This window comes from Staurois parvus, unplaced genomic scaffold (genome assembly GCF_062004578.1).
Source record: "Staurois parvus isolate SC_StPar_1 unplaced genomic scaffold, SC_StPar_1.0 ptg000090l, whole genome shotgun sequence".
Lineage (NCBI taxonomy): Eukaryota > Metazoa > Chordata > Amphibia > Anura > Ranidae > Staurois > Staurois parvus.
This window is the reverse complement of record NW_028317886.1, coordinates 25,627,257-25,646,137: the sequence shown is the minus strand read 5'-3', so window position 1 is coordinate 25,646,137 and position 18,881 is coordinate 25,627,257. Positions and strand designations below refer to the sequence as shown.

The 18,881-nt window shown below is 38.7% G+C and overlaps 1 protein-coding gene across 2 annotated transcripts in view; it reads right to left on the bottom strand.

Annotated features, from left to right (window-relative positions):
• Positions 1 to 8,511: 8,511 nt before the first annotated feature.
• ANAPC10 (anaphase promoting complex subunit 10) overlaps positions 8,512 to 18,881 on the bottom strand; it is a 125,732-nt gene continuing 115,362 nt past the window's right edge. For both annotated transcript variants that reach the window (XM_089670495.1, XM_089670496.1), the window contains exon 6: positions 8,512 to 12,188. In XM_089670495.1, coding sequence (XP_089526621.1) covers positions 11,958 to 12,188 — 231 coding nt within the window. In that variant the 3' untranslated portion in view covers positions 8,512 to 11,957. The remainder of the gene's footprint in view (positions 12,189 to 18,881) is intronic.

The window sequence follows — 18,881 nt, the reverse complement described above, 5'->3', positions numbered from 1 at the left end:
GTTTATATGGATTCATGAAATTAACGGGTGGAACCATTGAGGTAATATAATTTTAAATGAAAAATTGTTAATAATAATGGTAAGAAATTTGAAATTTGTATTATTTATTTTAACTTTTTAATTATATATTATCAGCACAAAAAGATAAATTAATTAATTTTCAGGTGTTAGATTATGTGTCTTAAATTACGGGTGCAGGATAGGGTCAAATATTAATATCGATATATAGATTATAGATTTCTAGGTATTAGAACAAGCGTATTGGGGATGAATAACAATATAGGGCAGAAGTCTAGAAATTATAGAAATGCCTTTTAATTTTGACCAGTAGAGGGAGCGTTCAGTATGTGTTTTTAGCTGTATATGTATAAATGAAATAGATATGTTTTATAATAATATGTCTATTCTGACATCATATCTTGATATATCTATATATCTTATTTGTGTGATCTTGATGGTTTTTGGGATATATACATGTGTGTGGTCCCATGGAGTATACACTTGTATTTATGTATCGAGATAAGAATGGTAATGTAATTGGTCCTGGTATTAGATTTAATGTATATTGTATTTGTACTTTATATGTGGTGTCTTACTGTATAGAGGCATAAGGTCTTAGTTATGTATAGGTGGCAGTCTAATTATTGTATTAGATACAATGCAGTCAGGTGTGGGCAGCGTTTTCCAGCTTCCAAGATGGCGTTGAGTGGTGCCGTTAATGTAGGAAGGGCGGTACATAAGGAGTCGATGCGCAGACGTCCTTACCCTTCTGAAAAAGTCAAAGGAAGTGACGAAACGCGTCAGTACACGTGACGTCATATGCATCGACGTTGACCGGAAGTGCGATCGCGGCCATCTTGGAAGTGGGAACATGCGGTTTATGTTTCCCTGAACCTGTCCATGTGTACACTGCTTGTGAGGAGGAGCTGTTACCATGGAATTTTTATGTGAGTTACCAATAAAGAAGAATATTTTTTATATTGTGACTGGTTTTCTAGAGAAAAGTGGAGGAAGTGACCCTAGTCTTTGGAGAAAATTGATGAGAGGAGAGTGTAACCCAGAGTGGTTAATCTGCCCTGCTGTTTCTGCTTTAGGGTAATTACCCATCCTTATTAGAGTTGGAGAGTGGTGATCTGGGCTTTGGTTATCACCTTTTATATATATTTTTGGGTGTGGTGTTATACACTGGCAGTATTATCTGTGGAGTGGTTTTCACACATTGCATTGCTTTTCCTATGTGAATGTGCTTTCACTCATATTGTCATTTCACTTAGGTGTTTTGACACTTGGTTTGAGTATACACGTTTATTTTGCATGCTGCACAGTGAGTGGCACGTGTGTTTTATTATTTAAGGTATGACACTATGTCGAGTTTTTTTTCCTTTTTGAGGTGCACGAATATCAGGATGTGCGGGTATTAAGAAGGTTTTGATGATGAAAGAAGAAGAAAAAGTTTAAGTTTTTGTGTTTCACTTGTGAGGATTATTTTTGGGATTTTTTGATTTTATTTTTGGACACGGTGGGACTTTGGACATAATTTTTATATATAATTTTTTATATATAATTTTTATAATTTTTGGTTTTATTTCATTTAATTTGATGTATCTGCTCATAGAAAAGTCACATATATATTGTTAAGCTGGCCTTCAAGGGTGAAGGTAGATCACTTTTCTGGGATATTATAGGTTTAAGTGTTGTGATATAGAAGTATAAGTACACAGCAATCGTCTGAAGGGACAAGCACGGAAATTTTAGCCGTACCATGTCAGATCATACGCTTTTTGTTTAACCAGTACAGTTTTCGTACGAAAATACAATACAAATATAATTACAAAGAAAGAAAGAAAAAAACAGATGATCATTTGTCTGATATTCTCAACGTGCATACTGGGCTTAAGATATTTTCGGTAGGGCAGGATGACCCAGGCAATATAGGCTCTCCCAGAGAACAGAAGAGAAAGCAGAAGCAGCCCCTGCACGTGAAGGAGGTACTTGGGGAGTCTGCAAAAAGGATATGGAAACCATTGTATGTACAAAAATTAAATAAATGCACTAGGTAGACCAGTCAGCAAAAAAGTAGTAGGGAGAGATGCACCATCCCAGCAAAACATCCGAAAAAGCATACAGTAGCTCCCCACAGTTCCTGTGCAGTGATCCTGCCATGGCAACACTAAAACTGGAAGCTAGATCGAGAATTCTCCTTTTAAGGAACTGTGCTGCAGTTTTTCCAGGAAATGTGGGTCAAGCTATACACTATCAGTTGCTGTCCTGAGAGACAATATGGGGAAAATATTATTTTTAATACTACATGTAAATATATGCCTAATATAAATGTTCTGGGAAACTGTTGCAAGTGAAAATAATAATAATAACCCATTAACCTAGCCCAAACACCCGGACATAAAATAATCATAAACTTAGCTATGAAGGAGAATCTATAGTGTGTAACCTTATCCAAACTCTGACAGTGCAGTGTGTGATATTATAGCCTGTCAGGACCAAAATTGAGGGTGGCAATATTTCAGGTGCCTGGCAAGCTTCACAAATAATCTCAGGGAAGGCAATGGTGAACCGATGATGTGTCACAGCAATACACAGTAGGTGCTAGGAGGGCCAAGGGCTGGTCACCAAGAATTAAACATTACAGTTAAGATCACCCTCTCTCAGCTTTTCAAAACAGATTAACCCTTGAAAGAATATGGAACATAGCTTACCCGACATGACACCAAGAGCATTTTTAACACCCCCAATACAACAAATTTATGTTCAGTAAAAATCACAAAATGAAACTAATAATAATTGTCAGAAAAGGGACACAGGCAGAAAAACTGTACTGTTTACCTACGTTGGTGATCATTACGGGAGCGGTCCTCCTATATTGATGGTTAATAGAAGAATGTCCCCTTATATTGGTGGCCACTGAGAATGCCCCCTTTATAAGCAGCTAAAAACATCACTGGTGTCAGTGATAACTAACTAGAAAGGTGAGAGGGGACGCTCCACATGTCACTTGCTCTGCCAAAGAATGTGGATGTCAAAACTATGTAGACACCAGCTGGCAGGACATCAGTCCTCCACTGGTTGAGAAAGGATGTAAAATAATCTACAGTGGGTGACTGGGGACAAAGAGAAAGCAAATTTATGAAATACCTTCTTCAGCTCTGTGTATGCACACCTGTTTAAATAAAATGCCAACCTAAAGCTTTATGCCAGGAAGCAATTCTAATCATCTATGAAGAAATAAAAACATATTATAGATGAAAATATATTAGAAAAGAAAAATAAATAAAAATCTCAAATTTGTGTTTTTTTTTTCTTTTATGTAGTAATAACAAAATCCACTAGTTGACAAATACCACCCAAAGAAAGCTGTTTAAAAAAAAAGAAACAGAATTCATTTGGGTACATTATTCCTGAAGAAAAGTACAGGAGAGGCAGAGTGGTAACATAGGCCAACATACATTTTGGTGACTCGAATGTTAGACCTGTTCCTGGGTATATTTGATCCGTTGATTCCAACAATGGCACCAATTTTTATCAGCTCTACTTTTTGAGATATAGCATAAATGCCATAAACCACTCTTCACTGTGGTAACCTGCCGAAAATCAGGATATTTTAATGCAGTGTTTTATTTATTCTCCTTGTAACATGAAAGAAACACATAAAAAGTAGACATAACCTCTGTGGTACTCAGTCTGCAAAAATTAAACAATAAGAGTGGCAATATACACACACCTATACAATCGTAACTATAATACAGTTAATAACTTACACCTTAGAATCCAAGTTTGCAATCTAAAATTACAGTTGGAAGTACGTACACATTCACTATATATGCTAACTTCTACGCAAAAACACAAACTAGGTAAAAGAAGAACAGGTTGATCAGCAATATCTTTTCAAAAACAGACAAAAAAAATTATAAAAATTCAACCATATCTAAGAAACTAGAGTTGATGCATCCTAGGCAATGCAATTTTCTCAATCAGTGCCCCGAATAACCAAAGAATAGGTCTAAAAATTAAGGCACCAAGAAAAAAAAGAAAATATTTTCTTTTGTTGGGCTGGGTAATAGACCATTCACCCTGCACAAGAAGAGAGAACAAAAATGTCTTGATTACAGCTGGCGTCTCAACAGGGGCTGTTTCATGCTGGATTACTTCGTAGAGTTGAAAGAAATACACAAAGCACACCAAAATTCAAGTCACAATACTTGTTTTTTGTATTTAGACAATATATTTTATCCTAGAGCTCAGCTTAAGGCTGCATTCACACCTCAGTGATTTTTGCTTGAAACTTGTAGCTCTAGAATGCTCAACAAGCCAAATCCAATTCATTTCAATGGCCCCTGTTCACATATGAGCGTTCTGTCGTCTGAAGCAAAACACCTGTCACTCAAAAGTACAGGAGTTTCTTTTTAGTATATTATAAGTGTTTTTGGCACCATTGACTTCAATAGAAACACCTGAAAATGTGTTACTTTAGCGTTTTACAAGCGTTTTGTTGCGTGTTTTCTGCTCAAACAACAGCTCTCCACCCCTAACTTCCTCCCCTTCTCCTCCCCCTAGTGCTGTCTGTTGGCTAAACAAAAATGCCTGAAGCTGTAAAATGTTTGTAATACGCTATAAAAACACTTGTAATACACTTCTAAAAATGCTCAAAACATCCAGTAAATCTCTACACTGAAAGGAGGTTTTGAAACATTGCCTTGTGTCAATTTTCATTTGAACTTTCACTTTATGAGCAAGGTTTAATTTTGTTAAGTACATATTTTTGATAATCCCTTTAATTAAGATAAAAAAATAGGATTTGAAGGGGTTTAGGTGAGTTTATAGGTTTAGGATACAGATCAAGGTTAAGATTAGGGGTGGGTACAGTAAAGGTTAAGAATTAAGCTATTGATTAGGGATAGATTTAAAGTGTATGCACAGCCAAACATTTATTTGAAGCTTTCATCAAAAACATACATATAATATATTGCAACTTTCATGTCCTTAGATGTGGTGACTCAATTAGTTTTCATTTTTTTTAGGCTTCATTTTCACCTTGTAATCCTCCTAGTAGCACACTTCCTGACCTAGGGTAAAAAAGCTTACTCACTGTACCGTATCTACTGAGGAGCAGCGTTGTCATCCTAAGCAAATTTACAATAACCTCCCTCACAAAGGAGAGGGGTCCTGTAGTCATCAGAGTGCTCGGAACAACTTATAAGAAAATGGAGCACAGACAGAGAACACAGAAAGTTAACAATTGAGAAGATTTCTGGAAGGATCAAGGATCTGAGGTCCCTCGTGTAACTTGCAGACTTGAAATATAAGGAACAGTATGGCACTGCACCAAATTACTAAGCTGGCAGCAAAGCATGTACATGCATGAGTAAATATGGCTGCCCTCATCTACATATCTATCATACTACTGTAAATGTTTAAAAAATTGGATTTTTGCACATACCATAAAATCCATTTCTTGAGATTTCACTGAGAGACACAGGAAGCCAAAGTCTGTTGGGTTATACTGGTGCCTACAAGAGGACTTGGACACCTGGAAAAGCAGCCTGCAAATCTAGGAAACAGTTGCTCGATGATGAAAAGCCCACGAATCACAGGTAGAATAGAGTTCCCCTTATCAGGAAAGGGTAGAATCTGTTTCCTAAACCATAAGCTTGAATAATGATCTTGTGAGAAATAGTGAGATGAGAATCAGGATCCTCTTTATGGGGATCATCAGGAATGACATGATTTCTAATGGAAGCAATGGCTGCAAGGTAGACATGCACAGAATGAACTACTTCCAGGCAATGGAGGGAGATCTCCTTCTCATGAACTAGAGCCAGGCGGAGGGACAGAAAAAATAATGTCCTGCTTGAGGTGAAAGACCAAAACTACTGTAGAAAGGAAGAAAGACCAGCAAGGGGTTCTTTACAGGATAAGGGTGCCAGCACAAACACTTGCCTTCCAGAGGTGATGGCAACCAGAAACTTTACCTTGTAAGTGAGAGTGGCCATTATTCATCCCATGGATAATTTTCTGGGAATAAAGTGAAGTATGCCTTCCATATACTGTGATAGACCCTGCAGGAAGAAGACTTCCCAGCTTTTGGGATTGTGGGGATTCCAGTGTCAGAGATGCCTCTGCTCTTCACAAACTAGGCTTCAAAAACCACACCAACATAGCCAGGAAAGATGATTTAATCTGGAAGAACCCACAAGGGGTCTTCTAGGAGTCTGATCAGGTCAGAGTACCACATCCACCTGGGCCAGTCTAAACTTATAGAATCACCAGAATGCCCTTCATCTCAGTCTTGCAGAGCTGATTAGAAAAGAGTTTCAGGGGAAGAAAGGTGTACTGATCCCATGGAACCACCAGAGCATCCACTGCTTCTGGCAGAGGATGCCTGTACCTGAATAAAAACTTGTCCAGTTTGCTTCTTACCATGGAGGTTGGGACGCCACACCATGTATCCTCCACCTGTGGAACAGGTGAGTTTAGAGAGCCCTTCCTCCAGGTCCAAGTGCTGCTGGGATGAGGTAGTCTGCTTGACATACATCTACTTCTGTGATGTAAATGACAGACAAGATGGGAATGTGCAGTTCTGCCCAGGACAGCATGCTTTCTACCTCCTGCCATGGCAAGACGTCTGGTTCCTCCCTAATGATTGATGCTTTCATACTCAAACATCTAAGATAGTGGATTCCCAAATGCCAGCAAAGGCTAACAAACACTCCCACCCCCCCTCACTTTGAAAAGCAAGAACTCCTTTTGGCCTATGAGGAGGAGTCAACATTCCTAAACTGAGCTCTCTGCATCCTCTGCTGGGGTAGATGGTAGATGAAAATGTGCAGGGCAGCTACAAAGAGATGCTGTCCCTCAAAGGGCATGTAGGAGGGGTTATACTGGGCTGGCCCACAATTATTTGCTTTCTAGTGTACAATCCTTCTGTAGGTGACAGTATAACTCAACAGACTGAATTCCTGTGTCCCTCAACAAACAAGAAAGATGTGTGCTTAACTGGCCCTGAAAGCCTGGCTTTTCACTTAATTTTTTTCATGTTTTAATTTAAATGCTAAAGAATAACATATGGATATAGCACCTTCAAATAATCCAAAATGTTTTCAAGGACTTCTGTTTTCTTTTTTCCCCCGTACTATGCCTTGACTCTGTTACACTTGTTTTTAAAAATCATTCTACGTAGCTATAATATAAAGTAGTGTCAACAATGGATTTCCTTGAATAATGCTACTAATGACTCCAAAATTAAAACAGTACGAGCCCCTGCTGTCATACACGTAGAAATTAATTTTCATTCAATAAGTCAATGTAAAGTGAGGGTGTTCCTCAATAAACTGTAAATGTGTTGATTTGGCACAATGTATTCAAACTCATTTTGACTTAAATGTGAGCTTCTTTGTGATCAGGCAAAGTTGGCACTTTCAGTTTATCAAGTAAACCCCTGGATGGTTTTAATGCAATGTCACAAGTCTTACTGTATAATAAAGAATAGTACAGGAAAAAAGTTATGAACTGATGCAATAAGTTAAATCACTAGTGCAGATCTCAGAGAAAAAATAAAATCTTTGGAACTGAATAAAGTTTTATTAAATGAGTACTCTAAGGATACACCTAGGATTAAAAGTAAGGGATACAGTTGTTCCAGAGGCTATAATCTTTTATACATATTTTGTGGTTTTTACTATGATGTCCAGCTCTAAGAAATAAACCACAAGGCTCTATTTCATTTTATTCTTTTTGGAAGATTTTTAGTCACTGCTGGGAAGATTCAATATCAGTGGTGCTCTGAAGAGTACAAAGTTCTCAACACAGGTGGGCTTTCATTTTATTCTCCCACTTCCTTATCCTCTCCATCAGAATTACCAGGGGCATCTTACAGTCAACTGAAACTTACACGCCTATTAACACTTGAACCACAAAATCCTGGTTAGTCTTCCACCACTGCTTCCTGTATTGTTCTCAGTTTTATATCTAACCAAATTTAGATACTGTAAAGTTACTTGAAGATACCTTAACTTCCAGGTCAAAAAAGAACAAACTGAAAAGTAAAGCACTGATGCAAAAGTGCTGACATGTTTCATCCTGAAACGTCAGCACTTTCGCATCTGTGACTTTTTCCCGGGTGTTTAATAAAGAAGATTTACAAGCCCAAGGATGAGTGCCGTTGTTTCCATTTTTAGATGGATACCTAAGGCATATGGGAGCCTTTACCACAGCACTGTTTACTGCACACAGATATTGGGTCCGACCAGGTTCAGTGCAGTGAGTTCGTTTTATGTGGACAAAAAAAAAATGTTCTTCTGAATTATAAAGAGTCAAGTGTACTAGTGTTTACTTATCTAATGGACTGTTAGTGGTCTATAAAAGCAATGAATAAAAAAAAACCCTATTGTTCCATCGTGCAAAGGATGTCTGACACCATTTCGGGTGTCTTTCCTTCTGATTCCTACATCAGTAAAAGATACAGTACTGAAATAGGTAAGTATGAAGGACAGATAAATATTAAGTAAAAAGCAATTTATTGCATTTTTTTTTTCAGCTACAGGTCCCTGCAAGGCAGAGCCACATTGTCATGCTAACAATAAACAGGACATGGTATATTCGTACAATAAAAACTTGCACAGAAAAGCTTAGGACATATCCAGTTTGCCTAACTCTCTCTCAAGGCAGCATACACTTGAAGATGGCCTCACAGATGTCTATTTCATTCATCATAACTGCTAGATGCTATATAAAACAAAACCATCTGACATCAGATCATAATTAGAAAATAACTACCTGTAATATGTGTAAAAAAAGCTCTTCAGCAGATTAGTAGCGGCCCAGACACTAAAACTGTGGTGGTTATTTACCTCTGCCAAGCTGTTCAGCGGTCGTTGTGGATACTTGAATATTGCTTAGCTAATTGTTATTATATTATTATTATTATACAGGATTTGTATAGCGCCAACAGTTTGCTCAGCTCTTTACAAAATAAATGTTTTTCTCTGAGGTAATTCTTATGCATACAATGCATTTTTGGGGCTTTGTATGATGTGATGTACTCAACATGATTACAAAGGTGCAAAATATTTTTTCAATGTGACAAGCAATAATGAAAATCTTCCAAAAACATAAAATATGAACCACGCTATGGCTACATGTAATAAAAAATTCCAACCCACTAAATTAACCTGGTGCAGCTGTTCAAACGTTCTCCACTAAGACTCAAAAGAAATTTTAGAAACAGCGCTCAACAATGTAACATTTACAGTGAGTGCAGTCTGTGAGTGCTTTCAGATTGGGAAGTGTGTGGCTAACAATCAGACTCCAAAGCTGGGGGACACTTGCGTTATCATTAAGGAGTTGCGCTGGACATCCTCCCTGCATGGAAAGAAACTTGTTGTACAGTGAAAATATGGTGTACGTACATGCCCAGAACTGAAGTTTGATGCATCAAAGCACCTAACGCTTAGCATATGGGCCATTTAGAAAACCAGCTAACAGAAACCGGGAGCCAGATTGATCTTTGTGATCTGCTTTGATGATTCTTCCCACCCATATAAAGACCAGTTATAAATGAGGGAAAAAGAAGATAAGGTATTTGTGAATAACCTAATGAAAGGCATCCTATTCAACACTTAGAATGAGAGCCACAATGTTCAAACTGTATTAGGATGAACTAAGTGTATGGCTGGAAGGAGAAAAGTAAGAAGGAAAGAAAATCCACTACCACAGAAAGCAGTATAAGACTCTTTTGTGGAAGCAAGGGCACCTACCATCTTTTTGTAGAGCAATAGTCACATCTTATGCTGATTAGAGCACCGAGCACTTTTAAGAAGATACACGCACAGCATTATGGATTAAGTTTTCATTATTGGACTTTTTTTTATTGGACGTTCATCTTGGATGATTTGTTAATCACTGTATATGTTACACTGTTGAGCGCTGTTTCTAAAATTTCTTTTGAATAATGAAAACCCACCCAAAAAAAACCTTGGGTTGGCATAAGTATTCCCACCACCCCATAAACCAATACTTTGTAGAGTCAATATTTGCTGCAAGTTTCTTGGGGTATGGCTCCACTAGATTAACACATCTAGCAAATGTGGTTTTTGCCTATTTTTCAAGGCAAAACTTCTCAAGCTCCTTCAAGTTAGATGGGTTGTGTGAGTGTACAGCAATCTTCCAGTCATGCCACAGATTCTCAATTGGCTTGAGGTCTGGGCTTTGACTAGGCTATTTCAAGACATTTACTGCAAATGCTTCCATTTAAACCACTCCAGTTTGTTTAGGGTTATAGTCCTGCTGGAAGGTGAACCTCCAACCCATTTTAAAACCTGAAAGAGTACCATCCACCGCTCCTTTAATCCTGCACAGTTAGTCTAGTGCCTACCGATGAAAAGCATGTTCACAGCATGATGCTGCCACCACAATGCTTTACCCTGGATATGGTGTTTTCAGAGTGATGAGAAGTGTTGGATTTGCGCCACACAATGAGTTTCCCATGATGGCCAAAAAGTTACATTTTAGTCTCATCTGACCAGATAACGTTCTACCATTTGCTTGGAGAGTCTTCCACATGCTGTTTGACAAACTACAAACATGCATTCTTATTTTTTTTCTTTAAGCAATGTTTTTTTTTCCCTAGCCAGTCTTCCATACAGCCCCACTTTAACTGTATAGCTTAAAGGGTTCTTTGCAGGACATTCAGTGTTATCTTTGGTGATTTTGTGGCATCTCTAATTAATTCCCTTCTTGTCTGGTCTGTGAGTTGGACTTAATATTGAGATGTTCATTTATTTTTTTTTAAATAAGCCAACCCTGATCTATAATTCTCCACAACTGTGCCCCTCACCTGTCTGGATAACTCATTGGTCTTCATGTTGCTTGCTTAGTGGTGTTGGAGACTCAGGGCCCTTGAGAACAGGTGTATTGCATTTATACTGACATCATGCGACACTTTGGTTGCACACAGATGGACCGTGGGTAAATACTTATGCACACTTAGGATTTCAGTTTTGTAGTCTTAAATATTGTTTGTTTCCAAGTGCAAAAAATATTTTGCACTTGGAAAGTTGTAGGTATGTTGTGTACATCACATGGTACAAAGCATTTTAACTCCAGGTTGTAATGTAACAAAACAGTAAAAACATTAACAGAACTTCACTTTTAACTCTTTTACTCCCTGCAACCCTCCACTCTCTCTGCAATATTAAAAAAAAGTTTTTGTTTTTTTTTTAACACCTAGGTGACATATCTGCTCCTGAAAAATCCCTGTCAGATATCCTGGGAGGCTACAGAAGAAGGGACACAGGGATCTGGAGGGCGGACCTGGCAATGCATCACCAGCTCGGCCCCAGATGACATAGAAAAGGAATATACTGGGCAGGTGAGTAGGTTTTTAGAAGAAAACCATGTATAACTGGTAAGAAGGGAAAAAATCTAGAGGGGGGTGGAAGAGTTTCCCTTTAAAAGGGGGTGTATTTATTATCCCAGCCTCACCCCTACTAAGCTTGGTACAAAAGCATACAATTAAACTGCACATATTAGATGATATGAAGGTACAGTGAAGAGATACCCAAAAAATACTATATAATTTATTGAAAAAGAAATATACAAAATAAAAGCAAAAGTAAAAGTTATCATGCTTTTGGCATAAAGAACATTTCAGTGCAACGAACACATCTCAGAAAGAATCCAACATCAATTTCTTATTTTTAATAGCAGTAGTACAGGTTTGTAAAAATGTCAGCTTAAAAAAATATGAACACTTAATAAGTAAACCCATGAACAGTGAGGAAACAAACTAAACTGTTCCCCAACATACTAAAACAGACTGAAAATTAAAACGTTACGACCTGGTGTCAGGTAATAAAACTATACATTTTGACAACAGCAATAAAAGAAAATAAAAGCGTTCATATGTGACAATGTTAGGGTTAGCCATTTATTGGATTGTGGTTAGATCACCTGATGAAACGATGCATCATGAAATCAATAGTGGTGCATCTGGGGAACTTGCCAATAGAACTCTCTTCCACAGGTGTGAAGACTTTAATCTGTCGCATGTGAGTGTCTCTCCCATTCTGATGATTTGCCAACACTGCTATCTGAATCATAAAGGTTCGAATGGGCTTTTTATGAGCATCGGTTAGAGGGATGTGTATCCAGCCACTGGGTTCAACCAGTTCAAGTTGCTACAAAACAAAGCAAATTTAAGGGGTTAAAAAGCGATACAATCCACATTATATTTTAGTTATGTATGCAAAACAAAAAGTTCAAAAACCCCTTGCTTGCAACAGCCAAAACAGCTGAACTGATTATCTGTTTTCTGCCTTTGGTGGAGAGAATCAGCAAGGTTGAATTTCTATGCAAATGCCTATACAATTTGCTATATTTCCTGCATTATAAAATGAAAATACACATACAGTACATTTAGAACTATCCGAACAGACAAGGTGGTAACGATTTTAACATTTGTGGGCAGAGGCAGCAACCACTCCTGCAAGGAAGAGCTGAATACAGGACAGTGACCTGCTTACCTAAAAGAAACAGTTCACCATGTCAAAGCACATTCGAGAAAATAACAAAGAAAGCAATAAATGCAATATTGACATTTTAGGAATTCATATAATACAGCTTTAATTGCAGTTAATGTTGTCTCCTGGGCAAGAACTCCAATGATTAAATGCAGAGTAATAGGCACAGAAAAAACAAGAAGACTCCAACATTTCTGGGAAAATGACTACAAAGGATATACATCTGCAAACTTACAGATATATCTGTACAATTATACCCCTGAAACAGCCTTACTTCTGCTAGCTGTCATGTTGCAAGGTTGTGTTCAGGAGCTGGTTTCAGACCCTGGTGATGTAACATCTTATTGGAGAGGGGGAGGAAAGCAGTCGTGGGCAGCTAAAAAAAAAAAAAACACAACCAGATGTGTCAGGTTCTTCAAATGTTTTCGGCTCCTATAACTCTGCATTTAATAATTGGAATCATTACCCAGAGGGTGCAATAGAATCTACACTTAAAAAATGAACTTATGCAGAACTATAGGCACACATACTTACCTTAGTTACAATGGTCTGATGCCCAGGAGGTCCCTTGCCTGTGCTGGCATCTTCTCCCTGGGTTCTCCCGGGTGCAGGTTGACTGCCTAGAGCAATGGAATGTAAGTTCCTACCCATGACAGTATTAGAATAGTTTCTTTGAGGGCTGCCCCCTTAATAGTTTATGTAGGCCACAGCTGTGGCATTGTCTGATTGTACTATGACTGGGAGACCTTGCAGAAGTGAGGTAGAGACATTAGAGTATCTTGTAGAGACAGAATGATAGTTATAGAATGTTGATGGGAAGTTAATACTGTCGGGACCACGACTCCTGAACAAGCTCCCATCTGTTGTCTTACTCCAAGTCTTGTGATAGAAAGACTTTCCCAATTCCATGGCAGAACTGGAGATCCACCATGTCAAGGTGATCTTCACTTGACTGGACAGAAGCACTAGGTGACCCAAGATTGCATCTACTTGTTCCATGTCTATAGGATGTTGGATTGAAAGGGTCTGGAGTGAAATTGGGCAAAGAAAACTGCACCGAAGAAGGCCAGCTTCAGGCTCAGAACACTTAAACAGAAGCAAATTAAGGGGTGATGTTGTGACCTGAGGGTCCAAAAGCTGGACCTCAGGAAGGTAATCTTCACCTAAGTTGTCATATTGGAAGATTCTGGAAAATTAGACCCAAGCACTCTAGACCTGTGAACAGTTGATTATACAGCCAAAGTTTTGAAGAACTGGATGGTCCTTTGAACATTGGCACACAACATCCTGTCTAAGGAGCCCTTCAGCAAAAGTAATCAAAGTAGCTTGTGAAACTCAGGGTGCAGAGAAGATTCTGAATGAGAGTGCCACAAACTGGAGGTGCTGATCTCCCACAGCAAACCGTAGAAAGTATTGGTGTGAAGGGATAATGGTAATATATCTACTGATGCAAGAAATCCCCCTTGTCTGAGGGAAGCAATGACAGATCTTGTAGATTCCATCTGTAATTTCTAAACACAAAGAAATGTGTTTAGTGATTGGCGTATGCCCAATTTGGTTTCAGGACTGTACAGAACAAAACAGAAACGGAAACTTTGAACCTGTGTTTATGAAGAAACTGGCATGACTTTGTCAGGGGATTTCTTAAAGATGTGTTCACCACCAAAAGGGCATTACGAAGTTGCTTACAAGCATGTTCAGCAAGCTTTTACCATTTTAAATTCTGGGTTTGGTCCGGAACAAAGGAACTGGCCTTATTAAGGTCTAGGCTTTGCCTGTCACAGTGAGAATATCCCCATAAGGTCTGGGAACCACAGAAATGGCTCTTACCTGTATAGTACTCTGCAGCTAACTTCACATGAAGGTGAGTACCTAACATAGGACCCAGTGCCCGAAGCAAACATTACAGGTGCGCAGTGAGGTCTGGGTAAGGTCCCCGAGGTACACACCGATTGTAACTGATTTGAAACTGCTAGACAGCACAAGAAAATAAACAATGATGTTGATAGAAATGTCAGATGAAGAAACTTCAAAAACTCGGGCACTAGGGTCTGCCCCAGCAAATTTTTTGCCAGTGTCCAATCACCTGAAGTTAGCAGCATATAACACACTGTCTATAAATACCAATTCTGTGTTTTGTACTGTATGATGAAGATATACAGTATTTTATATACTATACACTATACAGTATTTTTATATACTATACACATACACACACGTTTATTCATCTACAAAAAAATGCAATCAAACATATTATTATACACTATATTGCCAAAAGTATTGGGACACCCATACAAATCATTGGATTCAGGTGTTTCCATCAGCTTCATGGCCACAGGTATATAAAATCAAGCACCCAGGCATGCAGACTGCTTCTAGAAACATTTGTGAAAGAATGAGTCACTCTCAGGAGCTCAGTGAAAGTGTGGTACCGTGATAGATTGCCACCTGTGCAATAAGTCCATCTGTGAAATTTCCTTGCTACTAAATATTCCACAGTCAACTGTAAGTGGTATTATAACAAAGTGGAAGCAACTGGGAACAATAGCAACTCGTTAAAGTGGTAGGCCACATAAAATGAAAGAGCAGGGTCAGAGTATGCTGAAGCACACAGTGCGCAGAAGTCGCCAACTGCCTGCAGAGTCAATAGCTAAAACACCTCCAAACTTCATGTGGTCTTCAGATTAGCACAACAGTGTGTAGAGAGCTTCATGGAATGGGTTATCATGGCTGAGCAGCTGCATCCAAGCCTTACATCACCAAGTGCAATGCAAAGCGTCGGATGCAGTGGTCTAAAGCATGCCGCCATTGGACTCTAAAGCAGTGAAGACGTGTTCTCTGGAATGACTAATCACACTTCTCTGTCTGGCAATCTGATGGATGTGTCTGGGTTTGGCGGTTGCCAGGAAATCGGTACTTGCCTGACTGCATTGTGCCAAGTGTAAAGTTTGGTGGAGGGGGGATTATGGTGTGCGGTTGTTCTTCAGGGGTTGGGCTTGGCCCCTTAGTTTGGCTTGGATCCTTATTTCTAATGAAGCAAACTCTTAAGGCGTCAGCATACCAAGACATTTTGGACAATTTCATGCTCCCAATTTTGTGAGAACAGTTTTGGGATGGCCCCTTCCTGTTCTAACATGACTGCACACCATTGCACAAAGCAAGATCCATAAAGATGTGGATGAGCGAGTGTGGGATGGAGGAACTTGACTGGCCTGCACAGAGTCCTGAACTCAACTTGATAGAACACCTTTGGGATGAATTAAAGCAGAGACTGCAAGCCAGACCTTCTCGTCCGACATCAGTGCCTCATCTCACAAATGCACTTCTTGAAGAATGGTCAAACATTCCCATAGACACACTCCTAAACCTTGTGGACAGCCTTCCCAGAAGAGTTGAAGCTGTTATAGGTGAAAAGGGTGGGCTAACTCAATATTGAACCCTACGGACTAAGACTGTGATGCTATTAACCACTTCAAGTCCGGACACTTTCACCCCCTTCCTGTCCAGCTCAATTTTCAGCTTTCAGCGCTATCACTTTGAATGACAATTGCGCGGTCATGCAACACTGTACCCATATGAATTTTTTTGTATTTTTTTGAGACAGATAAAACTTTATTTTGGTGGTATTTATTCATCACTGGGATTTTTCTTATAAAATTTTGCTAATAAATTATCTTTCTTCATAAATCTTGGCCAAAATGTATTCATCTATCTTTTTAGTAAACAAAAAATTACCCAAATTAGTTTAGTTTTATTTTTTTTTTGTATTATTATTTATGGGTTTTTTTTTGTTTTTTTTAACATACTGTCACTCTAGAAGTACAGTGTCACCATAGTGACACTATACTACTTGTGGGGGGTGATGAAGATTTTTTTTTGTTTTACACTGATTGATTTTACTCAAAGGCTGTAAAAGCAATAATTTCTATTTCTCTCTGGTTGCATTCTTGCAGCCATTGAGAAATACTGTGAGAGCTGTAATTGGTCACAGCTTGTCACATGGTACAAGGCTATTGTGAATAGCCTTGTACCATGTGACCTCTGTGATCATTCACAGATTTCACACGTAGTAAGCAATGATGTCAGAAGTGTCATCTTGCTTACTACTATTCATGTGATCACTGATTGGCCAATCAGTGATCACGATTGGGACCTCACATAGAGGTCCTGTACAGCGATCAGTGTTCCGCTGTGTCCTCCGGACACAGCGGGCACCGGATCGCGGTGCCGCACGCTGCCATGGAGCGAGCACAGGTGGGGAGCGGGGAGGACATTTATAAACAGCCACCTGCTCCTGCAATGCTCCCGCCCGGCCATTTATATACATGGGCCGGACGGGAAGTGGTTAAAGTTCATGTGCGTGCAAAGGCAGGCGTCCCAACACTTTTGGCAATATAGTTTATATAAATCCTTTGTGATCTGTGAAGTCAGCAAAAGACTGTATGTTTAATCTAAGAGGTTTTCTTTAATATCCATAAAGTACTACAATTAAACAAATTTTTCGTTATTTACAAGCACATTTAGATCCCCAAACCACTGTAATTTGGCTGGCTAAAATTGTCCTTTTAAAACTGTTTAGCATAGAACAAAAATAGAACATTTCAATGTTCCAACTGTACATTCAATTTTACTCCAGAAATTATAAACAAACTAAATTGAACATTATAAGGCATATTGACCAGTCTGATAATGGTCACCATTTCATTACCATGAAATGGAAGGAAAAAAAAAAGCGCTAATTCTATCAATAATGTAGATGTAAATGCTAATTGAAGCATTTAGTTTGCTACAGCACTGTGTATCCTAATCCCCCTTTTTATTTTAATAAAATGCTTATACTTTTTTGTGGCATCTCAGGTTGCTGACCTCCCGCAGACACTTTCTGTATACATCCATGCACTCCAACTCCATGAGTTTAAAAGGTTATTTGAAGTCTCCACTGGAAGACTGTGTGACAGGGTGACAATGTGGGAGCACAATTCGGAGGCAGGGACAGAGCACCATCACCCTCTAACAGGAAAAGCCTGAACAAAAGCCTTCAAGACAGTATCATCAGATACTAGCATTTTTTTTAAAAAAAGCTGCAGATTTTAAAACAAATACTGAAGATGACTCTTGAAAGTACATGAACATATTAAGTGGAATTCCAGGATATCACTAACGAATCTAAAAACTGCTCCCACCACCTTCCAACACTTACACTAAATAACCTGTAGAAGAAAGATGCACATACCTACCCTATTTTCTGGCCACTCCAGTCTGGTCACATGATCGACTCAGCATCAACTTCAGGGGAGAGGAGGAAGCATTGACAATGGATGGGCCATAATAAGGCTATGGGTGACATCTCTTCTCCCCTGTGGTGAATGCGTGCTGACACAGGAGAGATTACATGACCAGACCAGAGCAGGCAAGGTAAGTATATAAAATATTTTTTCCTTAAAACCAGCACTGTCTCAAGCAAGAAATCCCAGAATCAAGTTGAACATCTTAATACGTATATCTTTTTATGCATAGGATGTACCAGCTCTTTACCAGATTAAGTGACCCACAGAGCTGAATTGGATCTGATAAAGCATTCTTTCAAAACTTTGTGTCTTCACCACCACTGAATAGGTGTGTGTGTGTGTGCGTGTGCGTGTGTGTATTCCCCGAAAAAAAGAAAAACTGCATATAGTGTGGTGTGTTCTCAACAAAGTCACCGGAACCGGAAGTGCCCATTTTGGTTTTAGGAATGTGCATTCATCTACCTATGAGAGCAGTTTTTATTTAATAAATATATTTCTAGTGGGAATTTCTGCACTATTCTGCCATTTCATCTTTTTAAGTCCTTGATATCCAAATTGAAGTTGGGGAATGCTTCAACTGGAAGTGCTGAGGAGAAATTTGAGCAACGTGTGCAAGAGCAATCACTGAACCTTGTGTCTTAGGGGAAAAACTTGGTAAGGTGTTTTACAGTGGTGAGTCCACATGGTAAATATGTTCACAGGGGAAGAGAAAGTCACTTTGGGATATGAGCTGTTAAAGATTACAAATCTGGTGAGGATCTAAGCAAGTGGGGATGTGAAGAAGGCACGTCATATGGTAGTTTATGGCAAGGTGTTACTTACACATATGAGCAAAGCTAAAAATATTAAATATTCACTGGTTGAGAGCATACTACACTATATAGGATTTTCTTTTTTGGGAGATTCACAGGTGCATCTCAATAAATTAGAATATCATCAAAAAGTTAATTTATTTCAGTAATTCAATTCAAAAAGTTAAACTCATATTATATATTCGTTACACACCAATATATTTCAAGCATTTTTTTCTTTAATTTTGATGATTATGGCTTAAAGCTAGTGA